The 20,027-nt window shown below is 43.4% G+C and overlaps 1 protein-coding gene across 1 annotated transcript in view; it reads right to left on the bottom strand.

The window, feature by feature from the left end:
- LOC308321232 (leucine-rich repeat and fibronectin type III domain-containing protein 1-like protein) overlaps positions 1-20,027 on the bottom strand; it is a gene marked incomplete at both ends in the record, with an annotated part of 178,844 nt that overhangs the window by 148,570 nt on the left and 10,247 nt on the right. Inside the window, 2 exons of the mRNA XM_080772071.1 lie at positions 16,335-16,748; positions 19,286-19,443. Of these exons, the coding sequence (XP_080628197.1) occupies positions 16,335-16,748; positions 19,286-19,443 (572 nt within the window). The remainder of the gene's footprint in view (positions 1-16,334; positions 16,749-19,285; positions 19,444-20,027) is intronic.

Genomic DNA, 20,027 nt, shown 5'->3' with positions numbered 1-20,027 from the left:
ACACAGCTGTAACTTTATATTTTACTGAATCTGATTGCACTTTTATAATATGTTTTCTTAATGTTTTATATAAAACACATTGCATTGCCTTGTTATTGTGAACAGAGATTGGCCAGTTTTGTTATTGGTGTGTCCCCCCCCCCCCCTCACTCTGATTGGCCTACTGTTAGTATGTAACAAGAGCTTGGTCTGCTTTGTGTCACTTTAATCTCTGCTAGTTGTTGAACTAGAGCTGAACTTCTCTCTATTTAAAAAAATCTACTTGGGCAAGTTTTGAGTTATGGCTTTACTACAAACGTTGAAGTCCTTGGTCAACCAGAGACTATCTGCTGCTGCTGAAGAGATATTTGGGGTCGTTGGAAGAATTCTAACAGAGTACGAGGATGAAGCTTTCCACATCAAGCAAGAAACTGACCACCAACGCAAACTACTGGATATGGTTTTACAACCAATAGTCAAGCTACACAGAACAGGTTGGTAAAACCTTAACTATGTTAACCTTTACTATGTTAACTGTCACAGGCTTGAACATGTTTGAACACAACTGCATCAATCCATTCATGTTAAGGTTAAACTCTCATTCAAAAACATTCTCTGTGGATATATCAGATAGCAATAGGTTGTAGCTAATGATACATTTTATTTGAGAAACAAGGATAGTCTTGTTTTAGAAATCAAGCATTGTGGAGGTAAGAAACAATCATTTGTGTGACACTTCGCACTGAAATCAAAACAGCATTAGGACAGATATGGAACTAACAGTGGAAGTTTCCTCCAAACACAACTACATAACCAGTTGAACACATCAAATCTTGACCAATACAAAGACACCACAGTATGACAGAATGTTCAATATAATAATGGGTTTCTCAATTGTATCTTCTGTCTAGACTCCCTGCACCTCCTTGTGTGTAAAGAGGAGGTATTTACTGAGCAGCAGGAGAGAACATCCAGTCTGGTCAAAGAGGAACCAGAGTCTCCACAGATTAAAGGTGAACAGGAGGAGAGAACCTCCAGTCTGATCAAAGAGGAGCCAGAGTATCTACAGATTAAAGATGAACTTGATGAGCTACTTCAAAGATCAGAGGAGGATGGTGGATCAACAGAGACATTACTATCAGTGAAACATGAACATGACGAAAACATACAAACAGAACCTGTAGCCAGCACCTCATCTCAACACATGGAAACACAAGCTGATGTACATGCTTGTGGGGAATCACAACCAACTATTGATGATCAGCTCATCTCTTCACACTGTTCTGAATCTGACATCACTGAAGACAGTGATGAGTGTGATGAGACCATGGATGACCAGTCAAGTTTAAACACACTGAAATCACACAATAAACAACACATGGTAGGAAATAGTTTGTCTTTGAGTAACAAGCTGCTCCATGACCTCAAATCACCAAAACAAAGTCACTCCACGAGGAGTTAAATTGGTAAATGTTTTAGTTGTGCAGATTGTGGTAAAATGTTTAATCGCAAGGGAAATCTGAAGACGCACACATTGATTCATTCAGGGGAAAAGCCCTTTACATGTACAGTTTGTGGCAAAGGCTGTACTCATAATGGCCATTTAAAAATACACATGATGACTCATACAGGGGAAAAGCCCTTTACATGTAAAGTTTGTGGCAAGGGCTGTGGTCTAAAGACTGATCTAAAAAGACACATGATGAGTCATTCAGGGAAAAAGCCCTTTACATGTACAGTTTGTGGCAAAGGCTGTACTCATAATGGCCATTTAAAAATACACATGATGACTCATACAGGGGAAAAGCCCTTTACATGTACAGTTTGTGGCAAGGGCTGTGGTCTAAAGACTGATCTAAAAAGACACATGATGAGTCATACAGGGGAAAAGCCCTTTACATGTACAGTTTGTGGCAAGGGCTGTATTCATAATGGGGAATTAAAAGTACACATGAGGACTCATACAGGGGAAAGACCCTTTATGTGTACATTTTGTGGCAATGGCTATAGTCAAAAGTGTCAACTAAAAAAACACATGAAGACTTGTCATAAAGAGGAAAAGGCTGTTAAATGATGCATGTTTTTTTTTCTTCAAATAAGGCATTATGTTGACACTTAGGTCAAGTATTCAGTTTAGTCCAGCTATATACATTAAACATGATGGACTATACATAAATTATTTTAATCAATTTTCAACTTGCATAATGACCTGATTATATTGATATAACAATATGAGAAGCAGTGTTTGCTCACATTCTTCAGCAATTAAAATGTCACATTAATTTATATTCACAGACTAGTGGTGCAATTGTAACTTGTCTCTGTGTTTACATGTGTTGTTTGGACTAACATATCATCATAGTGTATTTCAATGACTTTGATTATATGTTTAGATTCTCTGTATTATGTTGAACATATTTACTCTGTAAAAAAACACTGTCCGTAATTTCTTCTTTTTCAAATAAAGGGTTGACAGCTACACATCCTTTGTGTGTTCATTAAAGAAAGCTCATCACAACACATGTGCTTCACCTTTAACTTGTACTGTGAACCATACAGTGACAAGAACAGCTTCATTTTACATCCTGCATGCCAAACTATTACTAGAAGGAACATGATAGGAGTATCAATTAAATTAAAAAGTCCACACATTTTACTTGAACTTTCTACATTGAACATGGCAGGAGTAAGTCCTAATGTTACAGAGTGCATACTGGCCATTGTACTTAACCTGTGAGCTGTGACTACAGATCTAGCGTATAATAAGAAATGCTTCATTTTCTAACAATTGTGTGCAAGGATGGTGACATATCCCTTAGTCATACTGTGATGATGGTTAAAACTATGACAAAATAATAGTAGTTGTGGACGTGAGTTGATATGTTTTAATATACTTTACTGTGCACTACCAGTGCATTATAATTTCTAGTCGTAGGATACGGGAATTCCACCTTTATACCTTGTTGGAAGACATGGGTTGTGAATGTTGTGGAATGTTTAGGAGCATGTCTGTCCCATTGTTAATGGACAGGTGATAATGGGTTAGGGTGTGTAACCCTATTGCTGAATGGACCGACCAACATATTTGCATGTGATCCTTTTAGTATGATAAGTAGAGTGGATATAGCCTACTCCTACAGTATAGTGTGAATGGAGTGGAACATGTAGCCTATATAGGATTGGGAATCATTTGCATTTAAATTATTTAGACTGGAAAATACTTAGCATCCCTGTGACAACATCTGAAAGGTGACAAAAGCAAGTTGAGCTATTTGTTACCCCTATACATTTTTACTTTACACAGATTTTTTTAAAATAGTTTACTGACCCTTTGAGTGTACACTATGTTGTTAAACTTCATTGAACTGTGTGTGTAAGTTGCATACAGGGGAGGATGCTAGATTGCAATTTGTTCTGTTACCACCCTCACCCATCACCCTCTAGCTGTCTGTATTGAACAATAGCACATGTACAGGGGAGGATGCTAGATTATAATTTGTTTGAACACCCCGAACGCCCGGGGTTATTTAATCCATTAAATCATAGCGCCCAGCGATTTATTCTGTATTTAAGTCCGACGTCATTTGTAGTCCTACGTTACGTCCGGGACCAAGTGGCACCAGCTCCCGTCCGCATCTCATTGTAAATATAATATCTAAACGCGTGAATCTTTTCACAATGACGTGATTTTTCAGAAAGGAAGGCATTGAGGGTTAACATCCAACTTGAGAAGAATTATTATTGTTCTGTACAAGTGTCCATGACAAAGAAAATATATGATGTGGAGACAATAAAGACTAATATTATCATTATTATTGAAGGTGGTAACAGTCCATTTGCTCAGTACAATATTTCGGGGACATATTTAGAATGTGTGCAGGGTTGAGTACAGCATGTTGAATCTAGTTTGCAATAATGAGGATTTAGGTGACACAATGAAATAAAATGGCGATAGTATTCAGTGTGGGGCAGACGGCCTGTCACAGCCAGATTTGGGAGACCAGTAGCTTTGTTGTTGCAAGGAAAGCGGTAAAATGTGACTTTCGTGGTTGTTTTCATCTCATATTTAGGCCGACGGAGGGACCCAGAAGTATCCCTGGAGGTGGCGCTCACGTCACGGCTAAAATACTGAATAGCAGCGGAGCGCTTTTACCGACGGACCAGATGTTATCCCGGATGTGGCTGAAGCAGCTAGATGTAGACAAAACACGATGGACGACAAAACAGAGCCGATCGACAACAACGGGAGGTATGATTCATTCTACCGCGACTAGCGGTGGGCCGTCTAACACATAATCTTTGCTTAGAATTGGACGGGATGATTTTCTTAACCCATGTCTAACCAATGACTATAGTCTATAAACCTAACCTCCCACGGAGCAGCACACCTAAACCCTCCCCCTATCCACAAGGAGGAACAGTGCACCAAAGCATTATGGGAATTGTAGTCCAGGGAAGGAAGTGAGCCCAGTGTCGATGACATCAGAGTCACTGCATGGGCTCACTGCTAAAAATCTATAATTCTACCTGGGCCCTCCTCATCTTACCCTGTACACTCAAGACACTGCCCCCGCTGCCACCCCTAGATCTCCATATATGGAGCTGACCTGTTCTGACATTCCATTATGTTGATCTGACCTCATCGAACCCTGTACACTCAAGACACGCTCCATATATGGCCCAGCAGTATGCTGTCTCCCGGGCTATGGGATAGGATATGTGAAGGGCGAGGTCGCTTCTCGCCCTTCAGACTGGTTACGTCTACTATACTGCCCCTCAATGCGCACGCACGCACACACACACACACACACACACACACACACACACACACACACACACACACAACTGGTGCTTCTACTCCTGCCCCTCAATTGACCTCACACACACACTCCCCCTCCCAATCGACATTCACACACACACCAACGCACCTCAGCCCACCCCACATTGCTCCAGCTGCTACCACCACCTGTTCCAATGATATATTAACGCGTGCGCGCATGCACGCACAATGTGGCACAAGTAAAACAAACTCATTCATGAGGGTTAATATTTCACAATGGACATCTTCATATTACGTCCTATGTGTGTTATTATACTTAAAGTACAGTATATATATTTTTTCCCTAATTGCTTCAGAATCAGAATCAACCTAAATTGCCATACGTTATACTCATTTGCAGGTGAAACCGTGAGTGAAATTATTTTCTGTACCAGCTCTCAGCAACGCAATTAACCTACAGCGAAGAGCTATAATTAGACCCTCCAGAAAAAAAACGTGGGCTTAAAAATCCTTGATTTTGCTCTGAAATAATTATGCAGGTTTTTATGTGATTTATAATGCTGTGAAATGTGCGGGGTAGTTGAAAAACATGCGGATAAATTAGAAATGCTAAATATGTGGAAAAAGTTGTGATATAAATATGCGGAACGTAGCAAAATATGCGACACTGATTTAGCTTTGGGGACCCCGTGGACCCCCTGGGGGTCCCAGGACCACACTTTGGCGACCAGGTGTTTGTTTACTGCTAGAGAGGTAAAGTAGGGATGCAACAGTTGATGTAATTCATTATGAAACAGCTATTTTTACCAAACAATTTCATCAAATAGGGTTAATCGGACTAATGAATATGAATGTGAGAGACGAAATAAAAATAGGATGGCTGGCTGGTCTGCTGTCTCTGTAGGCTACATGAGTGCGTGCGTGCGTGCGTGCGTGCGTGCGTGCGTGCGTGATTGACTTGACCTCTTTCCTGCCCTCATCCAGTTAGGCAAACGTGAAGCGAATATAATTCTTAATATAAGTCTGTGAAATAAAAGTTTGGACACACATTATGCATATGCACGCATGCACACACGCACGCACACACACACACACACACACACACGTTAACCAAGTGTACAGACACACTAATACACAGACAGACCTTGGGTATAACCATGCTGCGCATGCAGGCGTATTCACACTCGGCATTTGTTTATACTTTCCCAGGATATCTGTTTCTATGACAACCCTCTATGATTTCCTACAGATGGGGGTTAGTTGGTTAATTGCTAACTGTTCGGGAATGATTTGAGTTGATTCGACATCAAAAGCTATCCTATGCTATGAAACTTGAAGCACCACGGTGGCTAATTGTTTGCGTTTGTGACAAAACAATCATAATCACACAAAGAAACATGAAACCTCTTTGTGAAAACAGTTGGAGCCATGCTGCTGCTGCAAGCCTGCAGAGCTTAACAAAAAAAAAAGAAGAAAAAAACAAAGAAGAAAGAAACGTTTTTCTCCTCCTCTCCTTGTGCGCAATGGCTGCAGGCTCTCAGTCAAATCTGGTCACATGCATTAGCATAGAAGTTTGTCAACAAATAGACACCCATTAAGACACTGTTATAACTTTAACATCGGGGAAGCATCCGTGTCATTGTATAATGACACTCAGTCCAGTAATTAAAAATAAAAACCTGAAAACAAGCTAAGCTAGCACTGCTGCTAGCGCTGATGCTAGTGCTGATGCTAGTGCTGATGCTAGCATGACTAACAATAACAACAATAACTTCTTTAGGTTTTCTTTAGATCTCCTCCCTATACCCGGAAGGAGGAGTGAAATGGCCTCATGCGGCTTTTGAGCAACTTAATGCAAGTGGATGGGAGGAGAAATCCGGTGACGTCTCTTTTTAATATGATATACTCTAAAGGCCGTCGTCGGGCTCTGGGACTCGAACCCGTGGCACGCTGTCCGTCCGTCCGCCCGTCCGGCTGGCTCGGCAGCCCAGGTTCCCAGACGGTTGAGCGGGCCGAGTTTAAACAGTTTCATGATTACATTTAGAAGTCATTGAGAGAGAGAGAGAGAGAGATTATGTTGGAAAGCCACTTGAATGCCAAACAGGGCCGTGCAGATTGCAGAAGGAGATGCAGAACTATACCGTCCTCCAGGACGCAGTCTGCCTGAAGACGAGCTTTTCCCATCCTTTCCGTTTATCATATCTGCTGATCACAACAGGGACCATTATCCTATTTAGACCTGGGAACCTGCATTCTACAAAATGTCTTCTTAAATCCTGACAGTTTTCTGAAGAACCATTACGTTTCTATATGTCAGTGGTTCTCAAACATTTTCATGTCAAGGACCCCCAAGATTGTATGTAATTGGCCGCCGACCCCCCCATCTGAAAATATGTTGTTCCAGGGACCCCCCCCCCCCAGAAGCGAAGGTTTGAGGTAAAAACTCTGAAAGAATATATATTCAAAGGTTTGCGCCACATTTTGACGATTTTTCAAAAAATAGCAGACCTACAAGCTCGTAGCGCGGCACTCGGTGCCGCGCTGTGAGCTTGTAGATCTGCTATTCTTTCACCAAAAGGGGTTCCCGCCCAAGATGGGTTATAAGGGCCCGCTCTGAATGGAGTTTGGCTTAGGCTCCAATCCAACAAGCCATCAGTGGTCGGGGCTTGCATTGTGAATAGAATGCTACGCTCTGAGGCCGAATGCATAAATCATGAGCCGATTGGGAGTCCGGAAAAAAGAGAAGATTTTTTATTATTTCGTGGTGTAAGTATACGTACGTTTGTGCGTACGTGTCCGTGTGTGCATGCATGTGATGAACGTTGATAGTGTGTGTGGGTGCGTGTGTGCGTGCGTGCATGCGTGCGTGCGTGTCCGTGCATGCATGTGATGAACGTTGATAGTGTGTGTGTGGGTGTGCTGCGTATAAGTTATTCCATGCACTCTCTTGGTTAATTCCAGTCTGTACGGATAACTATATATAGTATACAAAATACAGTATACATTTGATTCCATTGGTATACTATAGTCTATACTGTGTTTCAGCACTGTGGACAGTGACAGACAGCCTCTACTGTCACAGTTAAAAGGCAACTTCATCCCTTTTGCAACCATATCTTATTTTAATTTGTTTGGGAGACAAGACGCACTTTCCTGGGGTTTTTTTTATATGTGGGTAATAATGTGCTTTTAGATATTTCAGTATTTCAAAATATCCATATTGGACTCCATGATGTCATGGACGCTGCATAACAAACAAACAAACAAACACACACACACACTGGACATACATTTTACGTGACTATACTTGGGACCTTTACTCTGAAAGTGAATGTGTTGATATTTTTATTGATATATATAAATAAATATAAATTTATATATATATTTTTTACAAACACTATCTCAAAACATAATCAGTATAATAACTGCAAAATAAATGAAATGAAAATGGATCTTTGCAATAGCCCTATAGGGGGAAGTCCTGCCCTATACAGACAGCCTGGGTGTGAGGTTAGTCTCCCATAGCCTGGGCGTGAGGTTATAGTCTCCCATAGCCTGGGCGTGAGGTTATAGTCTCCCATAGCCTGGGCGTGAGGTTATAGTCTCCCATAGCCTGGGCGTGAGGTTAGTCTCCTATAGCCTGGGCGTGAGGTTAGTCTCCCATAGCCTGGGCGTGAGGTTAGTCTCCCATAGCCTGGGTGTGAGGTTATAGTCTCCCATAGCCTGGGCGTGAGGTTAGTCTCCCATAGCCTGGGCGTGAGGTTAGTCTCCCATAGCCTGGGCGTGAGGTTAGTCTCCCATAGCCTGGGCGTGAGGTTATAGTCTCCCATAGCCTGGGCGTGAGGTTAGTCTCCCATAGCCCGGGCGTGAGGTTAGTCTCCCATAGCCTGGGCGTGAGGTTATAGTCCCCCATAGCCTGGGCGTGAGGTTATAGTCTCCCATAGCCTGGGCGTGAGGTTATAGTCTCCCATAGCCTGGGCGTGAGGTTATAGTCTCCCATAGCCTGGGCGTGAGGTTATAGTCTCCCATAGCCTGGGCGTGAGGTTATAGTCTCCCATAGCCTGGGAGTGAGGTTAGTCTCCCATAGCCTGGGCGTGAGGTTATAGTCTCCCATAGCCTGGGCGTGAGGTTAGTGTCCCATAGCCTGGGTGTGAGGTTAGTCTCCTATAGCCTGGGCGTGATGTTATAGTCTCCCATAGCCTGGGCGTGAGGTTAGTCTCCCATAGCCTGGGCGTGAGGTTAGTCTCCCATAGCCTGGGCGTGAGGTTATAGTCTCCCATAGCCTGGGCGTGAGGTTATAGTCTCCCATAACCTGGGCAGTTCAGTTGAGAAAGGAAGGAACCGATTAAATAATACAACAGCTTTATTCTGCCCGCAGGCCAAATATCTACTCGCCACACAAACACACACACACGCACATACACACACACACACACACACACACACACACACACACACACACACACACACACACACACACACACACACACACACACACACACACACACACACACTCACCCTAATCATCTGTATTCAAGGAGTGGTGTGTGTTCGTGGTAAAGCCTCCTTCATGCTCTGATTTCCTTGAATAAAATCCCAGAACAATGACGTCTTTCTAATGCAGAAATTAGTATTAATTGAGTCTTGCCTGGTTCGATGAAGACTGATTATATAAGACCCAGAAGTCAGGGGGGATGAGTCATCCATCTTAACCCGTTTAGGCCTGACGTCGACGTTAAAAAAAAGTCATTTTTTTCTCCTGAAAAACTCTGTATCAGTGGTTGGTTCTCAATATTTCAAAATTATTATGTAATTGGCCGCCGACCCCCATCTGAAAATATGTTGTTCCCAGGCGACCCCTCCATGAAGCAAAGATTCAAGTTAAAAACTGAAACTCTGAAAGAATATATATTCAAAGATCTGAGGCACAATTTTCCAAAAGGGGGTTCCCGCCCACAATGGGTTAAATACAATGCTACTGCATATTCCATATAGAATTCAAACCTCGCTATGGGATCCCCTGCATTTAGAAACTGAAGGATATTCAACAATATGCCTGATTTGAGACACTCAATCTACAAGCTCACAGTATCCTAATTGATGCTCTGAGTGTAGAACGGCTGAGAATATAGCAGGCCTATACAAAGCTCACAAAGCGCTGCAAACGTCGTGTGAGTTTGTAGGTAGACTATTCTCGGCACGCCAGCGTATCAGGCTTAATAGCAGGCATCCGTCACAGTTCAGAAATGTACTGCTAAAGCACTTTTGGACTAAAATAATAGCCAAAAAAGCAGATCTACAAACTTGCGACGCGTTGAGAGCTTTTAGATCAGGGGGAGCAACGCAGCACTCTATCTACTGGAGATGCGGTGTGTAACGACAGACATTTGTTCAACGCAAAATACTGTGTTCAAGTGTAGGAGAGAAAAACAGCAATTCTCCTGAATGCTGCCTTCGGGTATGGCATGGAAAGGAAAGGAGTGGCATTTTTGCTATCTTTTCACCGTGTAGTAAAATGCTGCAATCATGGTCTGTATAGAGGGCAGTTGTTTACTTGTTTCACACACGGGTAAAAAAGGGGCAGGGGCTGAAGCCCCCTTTGATGTCTACGTGTGCAGGTCCGTGTACAGTTCCATGGTGAGGCCTGGTGATTCATGGTGAGGTAGTATTACAGGAAACCTAGGTACAAATCTGGTACAAAAAACATCTAAAGAAATATCTTATTTCTTCCTCTCTGTAGATTACATGTTTTACCTTGATGCGTTATATTTTCTTTTGTGTGTTTTGTTGTTTGTATTGTTTATTTCAGTTTTTTGTGCAGTCTGTGTTTTTATTTCTTTACTGCACATGTTGCCCCCCCTTTGCCAACTTGTAGACTTATGACTTTCTTTATGAACTTTTAAACCAATGACCTCTTCCTACAGGAAAAGATTCCAAATAAGCCAGCTGGCTTCTTCCCTTCCTTGCATTGTATTTTTGTTCTTTGATATGTTATCGTCTATGTTTTGTATACTATACTTGCTAAATAAATAAACCTACTTTCTATAAAATATGGGTAACCTGGGAGTTCATGGTGAGGTATAGTATATAGGAAACCTAGGTATATATATCTCGTTCTTTCTATAAAATATGGGTAACCTGGGACTTCATGAACCCAGCGTATTGTTGTGCGATTATTACGCAGTCCTGAGTGCAAGACGCCGTTTGTAACGAGGCAGAGCGTGTGCTCGCTCTGATGGATATCGGTGAACATGCACCGGCACGCGGCAGCCATGTAAATAATATCACGGTAATCAATAACTGTCAAGCGTGGTGGCTCGTATACACGTTTTCCTGTACCGTTGGCATGCTGAAAGAAGGTTGAAGCAGGACCTTTGAGTTGCAAGACAGAAAAATCTCATTTGTATTCCGAGTCAGACGGAGAGAGGAGAACATGGGAGAATGGATATGACACCAGAGGAAAAAAGGGCCACTATTTTGGCCCAAGAACTCTGGAATCTTTCCATATGATGTTTCAGGGAGCAGAGAGCTTTCCTTTCCCCCTCGAGCCTCGTCACATTATTAATAACGGCTCTCATAGAGGTCAATGTGCCATTTTCCCCTCAGTAGAAAATATAGCCTCAACCTCCAACTTGCTAAATCCATCATTTAAATAATTGGTGGTCTATGACAAAAGGTGCCAGAAACTCTTGAAGGGAGACACACTATAATGACTAATTCAGAGCGAGGATTAGCAAGATTAGCGGGACTGGAAACACCCCCCCCAAGGTGTGCCTTGCACCATTTATCGTCTAAATATAGCACCATATATCGCCTAAATGCAGGGCCCTGCACCAAATTATTTTGGGGGGGGTTCCCCAAATTATTATTATTATTATTATTATTATTGCAAGTGAATGGCTGGAAAATGGAAATTAAGAGTTTACACACAGAGTACATGCATACACTTTCCTTAATGATTATATCTGGTTTCAGCAATGATGATAATTATATTTTATCTATTATTAACACCATCGGGGCCCATGACGTAAACCACCGTCAAGTTCAAGTGCACGGCCATGTGCCCCGAGACGGAGATTGATAATCTCCGTCAAATTAGTGCTATGAAAACTGATCGCATCACTCTACATCCTAGAGGCGCTTGTTGACGATGGGCACATTTTATTAATGTATTAAATAGGATTAAACACGGCCAAAGCATTGGCCCAAAATAAGACATGGGTATATCTAAAGAACTACAGCACTAGAAAAGGTGCTAATTAGCTACAGAACACACACACACACACACACACACACACACACACACACACACACACACACACACACACACACACACACACACACACACACACACACACACACGGAGGCTATTCTGTATGCGAGCTGACATGACGTTGTGTTGTTTGACACACAGTGTGTGGGAGAACTATCTCTCCATATCTTATGAAAGTGTTAAAGTGTTAGTAAAGTGTGTGTGTGCCCATTTGTGCGTGAAGAAAAAATATCTGTGTGCATTTCAAAGTGTTCTATTGCGTGCATGCGTGTGTGTGTGCACGTGATGAACGTTGATAAAGTGTGTGTGCGTGCGTGCGTGTGTGTGTGTGCATGCGTGCGTGCGTGCGTGCGTGTCCGTGCATGCATGTGATGAACGTTGATAGTGTGTGTGGGTGCGTGTGTGCGTGCGTGCGTGCGTGCATGCGTGCGTTTGTGCGTACGTGTCCGTGTGTGCATGCATGTGATGAACGTTGATAGTGTGTGTGTGTGGGTGTGCTGCGTCTAAACGTGTTGAGAAAGCACATTCAGTGCCGTTGCCACGCTGCTGCAAACCATGGATTGGAATGCATCACACGTCGAAAATCGTGTAAAACAAGCACATTGCGTGCGTGCGTGCGTGCGTGCGTGCGTGCGTGCGTGCGTGCGTGCGTGCGTGCGGCCGTGCGGCCGTGCGTGCGTGCGGCCGTGCGGCCGTGCTACGTGCGTGCGTGCGGCCGTGCGCTCTAAACAAACATTAAAAGTCCATACACTCGGCTGCCCCAGATCACGTTAAACCGACAGCCACACGTTATGGAGGCACTACTAGCGTATGGAAGGGATGTAGCCTTGCAGCTGACACAGCTTTACACGGGGTCAACACCCCCTTAGGTGGACAGTTTCTATGCAGGAGAACAGTTGGTGCTCAGCATGCTAAATAGCTCCTCTATTCTCTGTTCTCCATATACTTATAGCTGAGCTATATAGCGTGTGTAAACATGTGGGTGTCACCGATCACAATCCTCACATAGTCTCGCTGTTCATCTCTTGAGAAAGAGATAAATAAAATAATAAAATAATAAAATAATAAAATAATAAAATAATAAATAAATAAATAAATAAATAAATAAATAAATAAATAAATAAAGAAAGAAAGAAAGAAAGAACTAGTGTAATCCCCCCCTGTGGACGCTGTCATGCGGTTGGCATACGGTATATTCCCTATATTGAAGCATACAGTATTGTATTCCCTATATCTATTGAAGACTGGTCTTGGTTTCTGGATCAAGGGGAAAAATAATTCACATGGGGGAAGAACACAAGCTGTACACATGATGATGCCGTGCAGTATAATAAAACGTTAATTTCACTATCTGGCAACAACCTGCCAATTAAAGAACAGACAAAGTGCACCAATTAAAGGCAATTTTGTTTCGACACCTGAGCAATTTGTGCACGACAGTTTTCACCCCTCTCCATTAACCCTATACCACGAGTCCACGTCGCACGCATTAAAAAGCCACCTGCCACTAGGGATGCCGCCGAATAATCGATTTTTCGATTATGTGTTGCCGTCCCCAAAATCGATTTTAATATTTCATAATCGAAAATCGGAAAGAAAAATAATAATAATTTAATAGTTAGAATATAGGCTAATAAGTAATGCTGCATGATATATCGAACATGTACCTTCATCAGAGTGGAGAATATAAGTATAAATCAAGTTGAGCAAAGCCACTCTGATCTGCCCCTCTATCTAACAGACACAGTTAACGATCGCTTGTTAAGTGCCTGCCAGACAGACAATCAGATGAAATGAAGGCAGGTGTAGACTAGAGTGTAGACTAGTGAACTGAACATGTTCTCTTTATATCAAGTAATACATACCAGCCCCTTATGAAACTACTTCTCCCCAAATCCAAATGGATTTCATTTTCCATCCTGAATGGCACTGAGAAGATCTCCACAAAGGTTTACTCATCAAAACTGATTATAAAACTGTAACCATCAAAGCATGCACTCAACATATAATGTTTTTTTTGGGGGAGGGGGTGTGTGGGGGGGGGGTCGATTAATCGATTATTAATCGCCAGAGCTTTAGAATATTCGATTGGGCAAATGGTCACCATGTGGCATCCCTACCTGCCACTCAAAACAGGGATCTTAGAGGACTTCCCTATAGCTGTTGCCATGGTAACCATAGCGCACAACACAGTGGAACTCATCAGAGGCTCTAATAATAAACCAGGCATTCCCAGGCTTACAGACACTTGGGTGGCAACGCTGCCAGAAGGACATAATGCAAGGATAGAGAGGGCTGGAGGAGACTCCCATAGCTGGAGGAGACTCCCAGAGCTACTCTAAGACCAGAGAGAGAGGGCTGGAGGAGACTCCCATAGCTTGAGGAGACTCCCATAGCTGGAGGAGACTCTCAGAGCTACTCTAAGACCAGAGAGAGAGGGCTGGAGGAGACTCCCATAGCTTGAGGAGACTCCCATAGCTGGAGGAGACTCTCAGAGCTACTCTAAGACCAGAGAGAGAGGGCTGGAGGAGACTCTCATAGCTTGAGGAGCCTCCCATAGCTGGAGGAGACTCCCATAGCTACTCTAAGACCAGAGAGAGAGGGGCTGGAGGAGACTCCCATAGCTTGAGGAGACTCCCATAGCTGGAGGAGACTCCCAGAGCTACTCTAAGACCAGAGAGAGAGGGCTGGAGGAGACTCCCATAGCTGGAGGAGACACCCATAGCTGGAGGAGACTCCCATAGCTACTCTAAGACCAGAGAGAGAGGGCTGGAGGAGACTCCCATAGCTTGAGGAGACTCCCATAGCTACTGTAAGACCAGAGAGAGAGGGCTGGAGGAGACTCCCATAGCTTGAGGAGACTCCCATAGCTGGAGGAGACACCCATATCTACTGTAAGATTCAGTCGAAAACAAGAGGCTTCTGGAAACACTTCCATGGCTCTATTATGCCAGCCAATAATTCAATAAATCAACTCCCTCACTTGCCGTAAATATGAAATAGAAATAGGCCGCTGTTAATATTCCCCAGATGAAATTGAAATAGATCGCTGTTAAAATTCCCCATTCACGTTTCATTCATCATAAATACTTTTCTTGCATCTCAACCAAACATTTTCAAAAAATGTATGTTGACGTACGATATTTATCTTTTCCCAAAAATGTATTTTTAACTCATAACTTAAGAAATTTGTTCAGCGTCAACAGAAGAAACGTGCGATTCAAACTGTTGAAGAATATAGACTATATACACCTCGGGGGCCACGTTTTGTATCTGTACTCTGGAGCTAAATTTACCCGCTTCATTCCAGCGTATAGTAAACCGGGGCGTGCAGTTGCCTGGCAATCTTAGCAAACGCACTCATTCCTCGCTCTTTCCTCAAGTTCAGTGTCGTTATAAGCATTTCTTCACACCAACCAGCTAAAAGTCCTCCAACGCTGTCACGTTTTTCCAGTTTTCCTCACATTTATAGCTCACCGAGCTCATCCCTTATATATATATACTGCAATTAAATATGCATCATTAGGTTTAGCACCTCATTTTATTAATACTTTTTTTTACCTCTGTTACCATCATTTTGTCAACTGCTCATCCTCACAGCTGTTGCTGTTGATTCACACTCTCGGACAAGCATCTCAGGAGGAATGCCAACACACCAAGACACTATAGCAAACAGTGGACAACTGGACACAACACCTTTTCATAAGAGGTCCATATATTGGCTAAATGTGGGGCTCCCTGACAATATGCAGGGCTGGACTGAGACCAAAGATTCGGCCCGGGACATTTTCGCAGAATCTGGCCCAGACCGACCCAGACTGACCACAACCACCACAACCACCTACTGTCTTTCCGGGTCGAGGCCCGTATTACAAATAGTTGAAATACAAGCCCTTATAACACACCACCACATTTAACAGCACAACATAAACGATACACAAACCCAACAGACAACTCATTTAACATTTTGTCCCAGACAGACAGACAGACAGACCGGCCCACCAGAGGGTCGGCGCCCACCTGAGGGTCAGCCCAACCGGGTCTGGTACCGGTACCACCCCTGCTGACATGACAACCACAGGGTGGAAGTATATAGGCAAAAACGGGCATTAATGCCAAATGCATTTTCCCGGTTAATTCCCTGATTTAACGGGGATGTTATCGGACCTCTGTGGACGATTTACCGGAAAAAAAACAATGTACTGAAGATGTACGTTAGTGCTTTGAGAAGCAAACCGCCGTGACAAAGGGATTAGACGGACCTGTAAACCGCTGTGACAAAGGGAATTAGAATAGACAGACCTGTAAACGAGCGTGTCGTCTCCGGAGCTGTTGTATTGGACCTGGAACATCCTGACGCCCAGCGCCGTCGTCTGACTGGCCCACCGGATGAGGGCGGAGTTTCCCGTCAGCTCCACCAATGAGACCCTTCGATCCGTGGCGCCGGCCCCTCCTCCTCCTCCTCTCGTCTCGTTGCCGGGCGCCGCCGCCGCCTTGGCGGAGGTGAGGATGTCGGAGGGGGCGGGCTCAGAGGAGGAGGAGGAGTCTCCTCGGCTGCGGCTCGTGCTGTTGGCCAGGTGGGGCATCGCCGTGACGACTAGCTCCACCCTCCCCGTGGACTCTCCCGCGGCGTTGGAGGCGATGCACGTGAAGTTGCCGGAATCCTTCAGGGCCGTCACGTTGATCTCCAGGCTGCCGTTGGGGAGCACCATGGTCCTACAGCCAATGGGAAGTTATACCAGACAAGAACATACATTAACCACTTAATCATGGTTCTACAGCCGATGGGAAGTTACCAGACAAGAACATTACATTAAAGGACCACTTCACCACTTCTCAACCTATCTTCATATAAATAGGTCCTCACTAATAGTCTTGAAAAAATGGCGCAATTTTTTCTACTCAGTCTGTGTCTCATAGGAGGGCTGTGGGCAGGTTAGAAACCGTCTTCCAGTGACATCATCGATGGGGAATACAAGCTAATAAAAACTGCAGGCTTTGTAGTCCTGAAAGGTTGCAATGCGAAAATGGAAGCCATCGTTCTCACAATAATGAAAATCTAAACATTTTTTGTAAAAACATATTGTAAAAAAATCTGCCTAATGATGATGTCACTGGAAGACGGTTTCTAAACTGCCCACAGCCCTCCTATGAGACACAGACTGAGTAGAAAAACATTGTGGCATTTTATCATGATTATTAGTGAGGACCTATTATATGAAGATAGGTTGAAAAGTGGTGAAGTGGTCCTTTAACCACTTCATCCTGCCGTTGGGGAGGACCATTGTCCTACAGCCAATGGGAAGTTAACCAGACAAGAACATTACATTGACCCCTTCATCCTGCCGTTGGGGAGCACCATGGTCCTACAGCCAATGGGAAGTTATACCAGACAAGAACATTACATTAACCACTTCATCCTGCCGTTGGGGAGCACCATGGTCCTACAGCCAATGGGAAGTTATACCAGACAAGAACATTACATTAACCACTTCATCCTGCCGTTGGGGAGGACCATGGTCCTACAGCCGATGGGAAGTTATACCAGACAAGAACATTACATTAACCACTCCATCCTGCCGTTGGGGAGCACCATGGTCCTACAGCCAATGGGAAGTTATACCAGACAAGAACATCACATTAACCACTTCATCCTGCCGTTGGGGAGGACCATGGTTCTACAGCCAATGGGAAGTTAACCAGACATGAACATTACATTAACCACTTCATCCTGCCGTTGGGGAGGACCATGGTTCTACAGCCAATGGGAAGTTAACCAGACAAGAACATTACATTAACCACTTCATCCTGCCGTTGGGGAGCACCATGGTCCTACAGCCGATGGGAAGTTATACCAGACAAGAACATTACATTAACCACTTCATCCTGCCGTTGGGGAGCACCATGGTCCTACAGCCAATGGGAAGTTAACCAGACAAGAACATTACATTAACCACTTCATCCTGCCGTTGGGGAGGACCATGGTTCTACAGCCAATGGGAAGTTACCAGACAAGAACATGCATTAACCACTTCACAAGAACATTACATTAACCACTTCATCCTGCCGTTGGGGAGGACCATGGTTCTACAGCCAATGGGAAGTTATACCAGACAAGAACATGCATTAACCACTTCACAAGAACATTACATTAACCACTTCATCCTGCCGTTGGGGAGGACCATGGTTCTACAGCCAATGGGAAGTTACCAGACAAGAACATATATTAACCCCTTCATCCATTTAGACCTGAGGACGATTCTACAAAATGTCTTCTAAATCCTGACACTTTTCTGAAAAAAACCCATATTTCTGTGTCAGTTGAAGGACCCCCAATAATTTATATGTAATTGGCTGCCGACTAAAGTATAGCATAATGCTTAGAACACCAAAAGGGGTTCCCGCCCAAAATGGGTTAAACACAGCAGATCTACAAGCTCATAGCGCGCCACCGAGTGGCACGCTATGAGCTTGCAGGTCTGCTATTTTTTTTTTAATCGTGAAAATGTGGCACAAATCTTTGAATATATATTCTTTCAGAAGACCTTTTATTTATTTAGACATCAGGCCTAACCCTACTCAACTCAACTCAACTTTTATCATGACCAGGTCAACCAAAGTGCTGTATACAGGTTTAAAGAAAACAAGAGATTGCAAACAATGCAATAAAAAACAAACATCAAAACATTAAAACTTAAGCAGGCATTTGAAGTAGAATAAAATAATCAATACAATGTAGACAGATTTTTAGCAGGCAATCCAAAAAAAGCACAAAACAAAGCAGGCATTTGCGCAAATGAGGGGAGCAGAGCTACCTCAGGTGACACTAAAGGCTAAGGAGAATAGATAAGTGTGACCTGAGGTACTGCCATTGGATTTTTTGGATTTTTTGTGAATCATATAGCTTCAAATTGCCATATTGATTGTTCAGTTTGACCCACCAGTTTTTGAGATATTGTCTTGCAGAAAAGAGCGAGTTGAGAAAACACATTTTTTTTGTATTTTTCCAGTTTTTCATGTGTCTATGAGGTGACAGTACTTCATTAGACACCCTGGAGTAGTTTTTTTTTTTTGCGCAATGGTGTATTAACTTTGTATTTAGGGTTTCTTCCTGGAGGCTTAGGGCGCCAGATTGCTCAGGACCCTGGTATGAATTAATGAGGCACAAGAGTAATCTCAACAACTAACAAGCCTTTTGGGGCGAAGCCCTTCCAGGGATGTGACTACGGATAAGTAAGTATAATAATGAGAACCTGGAGCCATTGGAGATCAGTCGTCCTTCCGGGCTGATCCAGTGGACCTCGGGTTCCGGGTCGCCGTTGGCTTTGCACTTCAGGCTGGCCGGCTGGCCCTCCAGGGCCACCGTACGCGGGGACTTGCGGGTCAACACTGGCGGGTCACAGATAAACTCCTACGGACAACAAACAAGTTCAAAGTGAAAAAAGAAAAAGACAATATATTTTCCATACAGAATCTCGTTTTTTTGAGTGGTGCAACCACTCCAAAGAACAACAATGTCCGTGTTCACCCACATATGTACCTATGTGTTGGTTAATGAGCACCAGTATATGACTATGAGTACCAGTAGGGGCGCTGTACTCGTCTCACCAGCGATAGGTTATACCCAGTAAGTTAAACACTCAGTTCAATAACTCCAGTGGAAGCCAGGACTTGTATTTGAAGATTTACTGAACAAAAGTGTGAAACTGAAACGAAGCAGTATGTTTCAGCATTAATGTAAGTACAACGGAATGAATAAAGAATATGACAAAGCATGTAGGTAAATATTGCATTCAGCTTAGAAGCTAAGTAACGTGTACACGACAAGGTATGTAAAGGTATGTAAAGTAACAGAAGTAACCTTAAACAGGTCGGCCTAACAATAACATACTGTAAGGTAGTCCCAACACAGGCAGCATACTGCAATAGCACACTGTAGTTCTCTTTTAGACTCACAATCAGAGTATTGTATAGGGTAGCTAAGCTACAAATAAT

The sequence above is a fragment of the Protomyctophum bolini genome (genome assembly GCF_963924005.1).
Source record: "Protomyctophum bolini genome assembly, chromosome: 9".
Classification (NCBI taxonomy): domain Eukaryota; kingdom Metazoa; phylum Chordata; class Actinopteri; order Myctophiformes; family Myctophidae; genus Protomyctophum; species Protomyctophum bolini.
Note: the sequence above shows the minus strand (reverse complement) of the source record. Positions and strands in the feature narration are given on the sequence as shown.